Source organism: Citrus clementina, unplaced genomic scaffold (genome assembly GCF_000493195.1).
Source record: "Citrus clementina cultivar Clemenules unplaced genomic scaffold, Citrus_clementina_v1.0 scaffold_3, whole genome shotgun sequence".
Lineage (NCBI taxonomy): Eukaryota > Viridiplantae > Streptophyta > Magnoliopsida > Sapindales > Rutaceae > Citrus > Citrus x clementina.
The window spans coordinates 32911084-32922217 of record NW_006262339.1 but is presented as its reverse complement, the minus strand read 5'-3'; the positions used below and the strand labels follow the sequence as shown (position 1 = coordinate 32922217).

The window sequence follows — 11134 nt, the reverse complement described above, 5'->3', positions numbered from 1 at the left end:
AGTGGATTTGATGGGTAGGTTAGGGAATAAAGCTAGGTCTTCGATAACACAGTGTGCGGCTTGGATGAGGCCGGATATTATTTATGTTAAGAGGCCGGTTTATCAGTGTAGGTTTGAGCCTCAAGATAATTTTTTTAAGGCGATATTGCCATTTCTTGATCCGAAAACAGAGGGGAGTTTTTTGTTTGAGTTGAGGAATGATGATGATGGGAGTGTGGAGATTTGTACTTATTTTGGTGGGTTGTGTAAGATTGCGAGGGTGAGTCCTAAGGCTTTCGTGGACGATGTAGTGAATGCGTATGAGAAGTTGAGTGAGGAGAAGAAGTCCAAGTGTTTAGAGTTTTTGCTGTTAAATCATCCTGTGCAGCTGTTGCATCCATATACGAAAGAGTGGAAGGCTAAGTTGGAGGAAAGAGGAGCTGGGTTGTGATGCCCCGGATGATGATGATGATGATGATGATGACCTTGGTAGTAATGGTGAGAATGAATTTACTGATTGGATTGAGGATGATAGTGATGGTAGCGATGATGGTGAGTTCGTTGATGAGAATGATGATGTGGTTATGGACATGGATGAGCGTGGAGGTGATGAATCAGGAGATCAAGATTATGATGATGATGATGAAGAGGAATTTGATCCAGAAGAGGATAAGAAGCTCTGGGAGGAGGAGTTTAAGAAGGCAACGAGTAATTCTGAAAGAATGGAAATGCTTGCAAAACGAAGTGTGGAAACATCTACTGTGTTTTATAAGAAGCAGTTGGAGTTGATGAAATCAAAGGAGAAGAAAAATGTTGCAGAAGATGGAGATGAAACTGCCTTGCGGGGTAAAAGAGCCAAAGTGACCCCTGAAGAATGGAAGATTGCTGGGTTTGGGCCATGGAGGAAGAGGATGAAGAAGAGCAAAATTCCTCCAGAGTTGTTTCTGCGATCAGCAGTTAGGCCTTTTACTTACAGGAACCTTGTGAAGGAAATTGTTTTGACGAGGCATGCTATTTTGGATGGAGATATTGGTGTAAAAGAATGATGCATGGGACTTATGCTGAGGGATTTTGTCTATGTAAAAGTAACAATAATCAGCCAGCAAATGATCAAGCATTTATGAATTCCACTGAATGTCAAATCAATATACACTGCTTGTCCATGTTTATACAAAATTTTGGATATTTTATGTTGGCAGAAAGTTCCGTTTGGAGGTTGAGAGAGTAGCCAAAGTGTAGATCTATCAAGATTTTTCGGCATCATCTGGAATGATATGAGGGATTTTTTTCTGCATTCTTTTTCTTGTTTTGCTTTTCTTTTTTCCTCTCATGTAAGGTTCCCATGATCATCTTCTCTGTTTCTTGAATGACCATAACTTTAAATGCCTTGCTTACTCAAATCAAGTTCATTTTTTTTTTCCCGAGAAGAAATCAAGTTCTAATTTTGGTCAAACACACAATATTTCAGCATTAAGCTTTCAAGTATCTGTAAGGAATTCTTCACGGTAATACACATCCACCAAGATAAAAAAATCACATTGTAAGTCCATGGCTAATAGCTAGATCAAACAAAGAATATTTAATTTAACTGCAAATGGAAAATGAACAAATAATAAATAACCCTGCAAATAGAAAACTTTTGTCTGAATTCTGGAAGCCTATTCCAGAATTCAAATACAAAATGGATGATGTGTCACATATGTCTCTACCTAACTGAAACCAGATCTCATGTTTAATCTTCAAAAAGACGCCACTCCTAGAAGTTTAACTTGTCATGATGTCAATAACGCCCACACACAACCGCATTCTATGAAATTCTGGATTCTGTCATTTAGCAGGAGGAGCTCTGTAATGTGTTGGCACATTTGCAAGGAAGAACATCTCTCTAACTCCTTCAGCCTTTATAACGGGGAAAATAGTGCTTGATGCACCCCGGAAAATGTAAGAAACAAGATATCATTAGAAAGAAAAAAGCTGTAATCATCGTAATTGACAAAATGATAGAAATCATTGAGGCCAGGCAAAGTATAAATTGAAGTTTCGAGCACCAAAGATACTGAATTCAATCTAGCTCCAATCAACATGCGTTTAGGCAAAGGAAATGGAAGTAATAAGCAACCAACTCCAAAGACTGCCGCAGCAAAGAAATGGACCACCAAGCTCAAAGGATGAGGGTTTAGACCTGATAGCAGAGCTATTGGTCCATTTGTAAAAACACCTCCAAAACTCAAGTAGTCGAAACATGCTTGTCTCATTTCATTTCTTGATGGATCAGATGACGCACAAAAAACCTTGTAAAGGGCATCTCCAACTGTATTTATTGTAGATGCCACTGCCTGCAAGCAAGATCATATACGTGTCTTGTAAGTAAAAAGTCTGGAACACATGTTTCTGAGGTACAGGGCAGTGGTACTAAGTCTGAATTTGTCTCAATTCAAGGAAAATGGTAAAAATATCATAACCAGAGCTGCAAACACATGAACTATCAGGTATGGAGACTTCAAAAATCAAAATAGAGACACCTGCAATTAAGAGGTTATGCCAGCGTTAAATAGAGGAGAAGGGTCCGGGCAGTGTTCTAAAATGAAAATGAGAACTTTTAAATTATTAACATACTAAAACGTGGAATGTGTTAATGAATAGGTGATTATATCTTGTCATTAGTCAATGGAAAGTTTGGCCATATCTGGGAATTTAGCTTGAGAATCTCATATAATTCAACAAAAGCCAATGAAAAAGGTTGAGAAAAATTTCAAGGGATTCTGAAACCATTGAAGCCAAACAGTTGTAGACCCGGGAAAAAAAAATTAAAAAATGGTTCACCAGTAGATAAATCGAAGAACCACTGACATGAGCATTCATTTGTCTAAAAGCAGAAATTTTGTGGCATCGGTAATTTTCTTTCTTTTTTTATTTATTATTATTTAATTTTACATTCCTCAAATTAGTAGCAGTAGGCAGTTGAGAGGCAGAGGACTAAAATGCCACTGATGACAGTTTCAGGGTAATTAGAGGCGATTGATTCAAAAAGAATGTTCCACCCCACTCAACTTAGATGCCACAAGTTAAAATTACAGAAATTGAAGTGAAAGAGAAATTTTTTTTCTTGTTCCTTTTTCATTAAAAACCTGATGATTTCTGATCCAAAAGATTTTCTGCTAAAAAAAATGGAAAGAAAAGGGAAGTGTATATAATATACATATTGAATCAGTTCAAGACTAAAATTAATCGTGATCAGCACATAAACATCAACCAAAAGTGGCAATTTGTCAACTCAAATATTGCACAAATGAAAAACTAACATCACACACGTTATCTGTAAAAAAGAGAGAGGGAAGCTTACAGATAGAGGACGTGGGGCCGGGGGAGGCAGAGAAGGAAAAACCAATGAATGGTGAGAGTAGTGACAGTATTGCTAGAAGGAAATTGAATAATAGATGATGATTGCTCATCGCTTTTGAAAGTATAAATAGTAGAGGAAAATATAAATGTACCAGTCCTGCTACATTACCATTGCTGACTTAAAATTGAACGGTTTTATCATGTTAATAGGATGACGTGATAGAAAAGTCTTAACTAAGTTTCAACTAAGCATTATCATCAAAGTCAAAGCAAAAACAAAATGTTATATAACATTTGTCACGTAGTGGAAACTCTTCTCATGGATGAAAGTTGGAGCTTGACTGGCGGGGCCTGTTGTTGCTTAGGGTTTATCTCCTGCCAGCCGTTGCATTTTTTGAAGTTGAACAGCTGTTGTTTCACAACATCAATATTGATGATTCCATTCCTTACAAGTTTTTTTTTTTGGTGGGGGGGGGGGGGGGGGGGGGGGGGGGGGGGTACTTATGACACTGACATCATACGTCGTGCAGCAGGCAGCATCGATAAAAATGTTTTTCAAATTGAGAAATTACCATAATTACCCTACACAATCAATGCCAATGGTGAAGGGACAAATAATGGGGATGACTAACGAAGGGTTACCCTGAAAGGGAGCAAAGTATCAGTAGATCAACAATCATTTCAAACTGAAAACAACAACAAACTTCAGGGGGGTAATCCAAACTGCCCAAATTTTATATTTATAGACTGTAGAGCTCTGTCTTCCTCTCCTTTCTTCCCTGTAATATCAGTAGCTTAAGGATATATTGTGAACTAAGATAACACTCATGATTGTCTAAAATTATGACACAAATTCAGTGATCGAGTGAGAATTTTTATTACACAAATTGTTGTAGTATGTGTGTGTTGTGTGTGTGTATGTATACACACACCCATCCTCCTCTCTTTGAAACAAGGGCTGCTTCTGATTCTGTCGGTACTTGAACTCAATCACTTGCTGCCGTTAAGAGAAATCTTATTTTATTATCTAATTAAGAGATAGATATTTATTGTTGATCAATATGAAATTGATAAAAAAATCCAAATTCACTAATATATATATCATCTCATTCACAATCAACATCTTCTCAGGTCCTTGTTATATTAGTATGTATGTATGCATATATACGTATGTATACATACATACATATCAAAGTTTCAAAAGGCTCTCCAACTCTTAACACCTGCAGAAAATGAGCTAAAATTCGAAATTACTATCAAAAAGCCAATCGACTGGTCAGAAACCACAATGCTCATACCGTAGTTACTAGCAAAAGATGCAGATTACCGTGAGATTAACTTTGTTTCATTAGCCTACTTATGTGATGTGTAAGCGACAGACACAGAAGGCTAAACTTGTGTAGGCTCTATCCATTCAAGTATAATGGCAACTTCAAATCACAACCATCACCCGTCCGGACCATTGCATACAAGATACTGCAAATCAGGACTAATTGCGGTTAATGAAAAGCAAAATTCATCTGTTGCATTAGAGTCCTGATCCGAAATTGTTCAAGAGCCAAAGTATTCCTCAGGGACATAAAATTTCAACCCAACCGCCTGCAAACAAGAGAAATTAGATTAGTCAATGGACTGAAGAAGGTGGAACTAAACCAATTAAACCCAATCTAATTAATTGTTAATGCACCATATGGTAACAAGGCGATGCTGGTTCTCTTTGTTAAATACACAGATTAGAATGAATAATTTCTATATGTTTTATTGATGAGAATTACTCCTCTTTAAATAGATTACAGGGGACTAAATCAAATCCCACAAAATCAGAGCTATAGCAGCTAGAAATCTAATTCTAAGGAAACAAATCTTGCTAAATAATATAGATCCTAATATATACAATTCTAATTATGTATAATTCTGATTTCATCCACACTCCCCCTCAAGCTTGGCTATAGTTGTTGATGAGACCAAGCTTGCCTTCAAGAAACTCATGAGTCTGTTCTGAGAGTCCTTTTGTGAGGATATCAGCCAGTTGCTGAGATGTAGGCACATATTCAAGCTTGATAATGTTTCCATCAAGCTTTTCTTTAATGAAATGTATAATTCTGATTTCATCCGCACATAAAAACTTTTCTTTAAAACTTTTCTTTAATACTATAGATCCTAATATATACAATTCTAATTATGTATAATTCTGATTTCATCCACACTCGACTAAGTTTCTAAAGACCGCCACTCTCCTTTAAGCAAGATCCAAACCTGACACTTATCATCATGACCCACCAAAAGAGATGCCTCCCATGAGGTTCCGCAAAATGATATTATGAAAACATGGTGCAATTTCAAAAAGTTATAAACACAATTTTTTTCTTTCATTTGAAAGAAGAATGAATGAACACACTTCAGCATATCCATGCTGAAGATTCAGCAGATTGACCAAGAAAATTAGATAATCATTACCAAGTATAAATCAAATCAATATGTCAACAAATTAGCAAAAGTCAATAAGTGAATCAAAGATAACTTCTGCATAAAGTCAATACAATGACATATAACTTTGACAATAACAACATACAACTTTGACAATACCTTTGCAAACTGAATATCAGCATCACTATGATCATTTTTTCTCCCAGCAGCATCACCAACATAAAATGATCTACACGATGCAGACAAAAGTCAGTTAAAGAAGATTCTTAATTCAAATCTTACCATAAATTAAATTAAATTAAAACTTTATTTTAAAAAATAGTGATGATTATTAGTAACAGGATGCAAATTTTACCAAAATGGATAATAGGATAGACATGACTGCTTATAGATAATGTTTCTATGTGAAGACTATAGGTGAGAAATATTAGGAGAACAATAAAGCCTAAGTGAAAGAAGAGGAGAATAACTGATCCATATCGATAGAAATGCCAGAGTTGAAATATTTCTCCATAATTTGCCACATCCCAGGTTTGGGCTTGCGGAAGGGATCTTCAGCTTTACCACTTGCTATCCCGCATGCAACAAAAACCTGCATAAATAAATTTGGAAGTCCACTCCTTAAATGCATCCCAATCATTTTCAATTGCAATAAAGAGATTAATTTTGTTACATACTTAAGAAATGATAGAGGTTATTCTTAAAATAATTAGGTTAAAAAACAATGAGCTACATGTTTTTCCTAATTCCATTTATGATTGCAATTGTGTAACACATCACAGTTCAAGAGGTGGAACAAATTGGTTTAAAGCACCTACTTTAATCTGGCCACAGAATGGAACAAATACTATCTGAAATCAAGCAACACATTTGGACTCTTAAAAGGTACAGCAGCTCAAGATTTTCACATACGAGAACACTAACTGACCAATCATTTGCCAGTTTTGTAACTTATTTAGAATCATATAAACTCCAGAACTATGTAACAGGACACGTGGAGGGCAATCCAATTAACACTATCTTTCAAGTTGATTATAGAAGGTCATCATGATCAAGAAAATTATGCATAAATCGATTGCAAAGTGCAAGAAAACCAACCAATCCATGAAGCACTATCATGGTAGGGCAATTCTGAATAGAGAACAAGTTCAGCACCCAAATAATTTTAAAGCGGGGATTGTTTGTGATATTTTAAGGATAGTAGGGCAATTCTGAATAGAGAACAAGTTCAGCACTCAAATAATTTTAAAGCGGGGATTGTTTGTGATATTTTAAGGATATTTCAAGAAAGCCTAAGTTGTTAAATTGGCATGCTAAGACTCTAACTTAATAATACTTCTAAATTTGGAAAATCAATATTAACAAAAAAAAAAAAATTAAACATATATAATTTGCATCTCAAATTTAGAATTCAAGTTCATATGCTGAATTGTATAGTCCAAACACCAACTCTTAACCATTAAATCCCACATAAATAAAATTACATACGTGTATCATTTAAATAAACTGGTTAAACAACCTGTATGGGGACCTTCAAGCAATTCTGAATAGAGAACAAGTTCAGCACTCAAATAATTTTAAAGCGGGGATTGTTTGTGATATTTTAAGGATATTTCAAGAAAGCCTAAGTTGTTAAATTGGCATGCTAAGACTCTAACTTAATAATACTTCTAAATTTGGAAAATCAATATTAACAAAAAAAAAAAAATTAAACATATATAATTTGCATCTCAAATTTAGAATTCAAGTTCATATGCTGAATTGTATAGTCCAAACACCAACTCTTAACCATTAAATCCCACATAAATAAAATTACATACGTGTATCATTTAAATAAACTGGTTAAACAACCTGTATGGGGACCTTCACACACTTGATGAAATTGTTGAGACGTCCCAGTTTTGAGTCCACAGCTATCTGTCTTTTGTTCTTCCAGCGTTCAATGTTGGCTTCGTTGGTGAAAATTACCTAATTGTTACACATACAAAAGTTTTACAACCTTTAATCAACAAAACTGATCAGAAAAAGTAGTTGTACTAGCACTCTAATCATTGCTGTACGTAAATACAAATATAATCAGAAAGCTTTTGGGGGAGAACAATGGAAAAAGACACATACTAGCTTGTAGCCATCATTATACAAGCTCTGCAGCTTGTCTGGTACTGAAGGATACATAAGGGACCAAGCATCTGCGCCTACTCTGGAATCAAATTTGTATACTTAAGCTATTAATCAGACCCCTCAAAATGATGCTATACAAATGAGCTAAGCTAATAGCTCCATAATGCTAAAAAGTTTCTTCCCAACATAACTATAACAAATGTCATCCAACAGCTGGAAGAGATGTCTCTATTTCAAACAAAGCTTCCAAAACGCAGTTTTACAAAATGGCATTTTGTGGGTGTGGATAGGTCTGCATAAGTAAGAAAGAGAGAGGGTACAACCTTTGGCAAAGCAATGAACCTAGTAATTATTATAGAGCTTTAAGAGTAATGGAAATCATGAAATAAATACATTTCATTAGTCATTTTTGTCTAAAAGACCTTTGTCAGAAAAATACCCTTCCTAGGTTTTTAGTATAGATATGTCAATAACAAATGCCTAAAAGGAGAATATGATTATACCTTTTCACATTTGTTTTCACAAGACATCCATCAAAATCAAATGCAGCAATTTTCTTTGAATCATGTAGACCATCAGCCTAAAAACATCAAAGTGCATAAGAATGTGTAATCACACAAGCGCTCTATGATAATGTTAAAAGATAAACCATGTGAAGTCCTCCAGACCAACAACAGGTTATCAATGCAAGTCCAATAAGGTACATGAGTACATATGTACAGACATGTATGCATTGTGCAACTGTTCAGAAAGCAGATATGCAGCAATAATGTAATCAGAGTTATAACAACCCACAAAAGAAAGAATAAGACAAGATTACTCTAATGACTAAAATCCACACAGCAGAGACAATGATAAATAATACTACCCACTTAGCGAACATGAAATTCTTGACAACACTTATCACTAAGAAATCCTTACCAACAAATAATAATGAATATTTCACTATAATCCATTATGGTCAACATCCAATGTACAAGAAAAGACAGTGAATCAGTTCCATTCATTAATAAGACCAGAATCTCACCCGCTCAAGAAATATGACTGTTTGGAATGCCTTCCAATTTGGTAACAGCGTAGCATTCTGAATGGGGGAAAAGAAGAAAAATAATAAGAAGAAGAAGATGAATATGTATACATCTTTGTTCGGACGTGAGGAAAACAAAAAGATAAAGCGATTAGCTAGGGCAAAAGCAAATTTCTAAGGCAAAATTAGTCTAAAAAATATAGTTAGAAGCAGAATTACCAGACCTTATACTTGTCCTTGATGTCAGAGACTGAAAATGCTATCTCTAGATGAGCTTCCTCACCAGGGGCTGATAACTTCAAGCAATTACATGCAAAAGAAAATAGATGCCAAGAATGTATGGAGTCGAATTCTTAAATTTGTTGCTAAAACCTTTCTGTTAATAACCAGAAAACAATGAAAATACACTCATAAATTTCATCAACCACCAACAACCCTGGGGCGAGAGAATCTACCTACCTTTCTTTTCTTTGAATTTGTACTCTCCAGTTCAACCTCTTCTTCATCTTCGTCTGTTTTCTGAACCTAATTATGCAGACAATTTAACACATAAGAGAAAGATAAATAACAATCATGTAATTAAGAATCAGACAACCCAGGACATTTACCACCAACCCCTTCGAATTTCCTTCACTTCCATCAAAAGCCTGCAAAGTTCCCACAAACTGCTTATGTAGACAAAAACAACGACAAGCTACTAATTTAATTGCTAGGAAAAAGAAGTTCCTCGTTACTTTCCTTACTACTGAGAACTATTGACTTTATTTACCAAACAAAAAATTGCAAAATATGGCAAAAATCAACTCCTACCTCCTCCAGAAAGGTCTGGCATTTGGTAACCAATGTCTTCAGAGCTTCTTGATCAGCACTCTGATTATTAATAAACCAGAAAAAGTAATCAGTTCTTCAAAAGATGCTGCACATTGCATATTCTATGAGAATAACAGAGTAAAGAAAACACGCCCAAAATAAATAAATAAGAAGAAGGCAAGTAATTATTTCAGAATTTTGCTATATCCAACACCTTATCAAGCAAAAAACAAGACCTAATAAATTAAACTTAAAGGAAAGCTTTGGCTCCACTTCCTTTCCATGTGTTACCACATTTTTTAATTTTCGCCAAGTTTCTCAGCAAACACACAAAAACCCTAAAACATACCTCAATTCAAATTCATGCACTCAACTGCTCAAGTGACATAATATTCTTAAATGTGACATTTTTATGCAAATAAATAAATAAATAAAAATACGAGGAATTGTTTAAAAAAAAATCCCATTATGTACATAAAACCCTAGACCCCAAACCTAAGGTCATAAAGTAAAAAAAGAACGGAAGAACACCTGAAGCGAAGAAAATCCTTGGATGGAATCAGCGGAATCAATGGGCTCGGAAACAATCGGAAAGCAATCCACGTGGTGCCATTTCGTCATGTCAAACCCACGCGAGTCTCTGGTGACGGAACCTAATCTCAAAGCATTGGCCGCAATAGTCTTGGAGCACTTTTTGCATGACGACCTATTCGATTTCGCGTACTCGGCGACGACTTTGGGTGGCATTTGCGGCGGCGGCGGCGCAGACGACGGCGCTTGTTTTATTTGGAAGTAGATACTGTGCAAGTGTTTTTGTGCTCTCTGGCACCGGCCGTGGAAACGAGGGATTAACTGTTGGGGAACGATAGCGTTACCGAGGATTGCACGGAAAGTAGATAGGTTTAGCATTAAGAGACGAGACGAGACGATACGAGACGTGAGTCGAGAAAATAGTTTTCTGGGTAATCTTTCCCGCCATGTCTTCGGGTACCGGTCCACCGGTTCACCATACACTCATTTTTACTCTTATAAATAAAAAATATAAAACAACATTATACAAATACCTTAATAATAATAATAATATATTATTAATAATTTTTTTATTCATTTATTCAAAGAGCTAAAAGATGGAATTTATAAGATATGAAAAGAAATGATATTATTATTAACTTTCTAGGGGGGAACAAATAATAAATTCACCACATTTACAACAATTTTGTAGTATTATTGTATAATTCATCCATTTTTCTTCACATAAAAAGTTAAAATCTAAGAAGGAAAAAAAAATTAAAATTTGTCAAAATTGAAAAATAGAAATAAAAATAATTATTATTTTTTTCTTTTAATCATTGTTTTCTAAATATCACCAAAATGTCAAAGGAGGATGGTAAAAACTGTCATTGATCGGTAATCTTCATCTTCTTTGCT

The 11134-nt window shown here is 35.1% G+C and overlaps 2 protein-coding genes and 1 long non-coding RNA gene across 3 annotated transcripts in view; 1 reads left to right on the top strand and 2 right to left on the bottom strand.

The window, feature by feature from the left end:
* LOC18046312 overlaps positions 1-1360 on the top strand; it is a 2339-nt gene extending 979 nt beyond the window's left edge. The window contains 2 exon segments of the mRNA XM_024187400.1: positions 3-415; positions 417-1360. Of these exon segments, the coding sequence (XP_024043168.1) occupies positions 3-415; positions 417-1025 (1022 nt within the window). The 3' untranslated portion in view covers positions 1026-1360.
* Positions 1361-1539: 179 nt separating this feature from the next.
* Positions 1540-3497, bottom strand: LOC112100283. The gene is made up of 2 exons (XR_002906614.1): positions 3323-3497; positions 1540-2501 (listed from the first exon to the last, which is right to left on the bottom strand). It is a non-coding gene; the product is annotated as an uncharacterized LOC112100283 (long non-coding RNA).
* Positions 3498-4636: 1139 nt separating this feature from the next.
* LOC18046311 (polynucleotide 3'-phosphatase ZDP) lies at positions 4637-10719 on the bottom strand. Its single transcript, XM_006442426.2, has 12 exons — positions 10238-10719; positions 9707-9766; positions 9505-9543; positions 9356-9421; positions 9121-9192; positions 8897-8953; positions 8373-8449; positions 7867-7948; positions 7600-7716; positions 6219-6340; positions 5908-5977; positions 4637-4920 (listed from the first exon to the last, which is right to left on the bottom strand). Exons 1-12 carry the CDS (start codon positions 10613-10615, stop codon positions 4873-4875), a joined length of 1188 nt encoding a protein of 395 aa, XP_006442489.2. The 5' UTR covers positions 10616-10719; the 3' UTR covers positions 4637-4872.
* Between the last annotated feature and the right edge of the window lie 415 nt (positions 10720-11134).

What these genes read in the sequence shown, in the direction of transcription:
- LOC18046311 (XM_006442426.2), bottom strand. Translation starts at nt 10,615, where the DNA reads ATGCTAAACCTATCTACTTTCCGTGCAATCCTCGGTAACGCTATCGTT. An exon ending in ACATCAAGGACAAGTATAAG is followed by an intron (nt 8,954 to 9,120) that starts GTCTGGTAATTC and finishes TCCCCCATTCAG; the next exon opens with AATGCTACGCTGTTACCAAA. An exon ending in GTGTGAAGGTCCCCATACAG is followed by an intron (nt 6,341 to 7,599) that starts GTTGTTTAACCA and finishes TTATTTATGCAG; the next exon opens with GTTTTTGTTGCATGCGGGAT.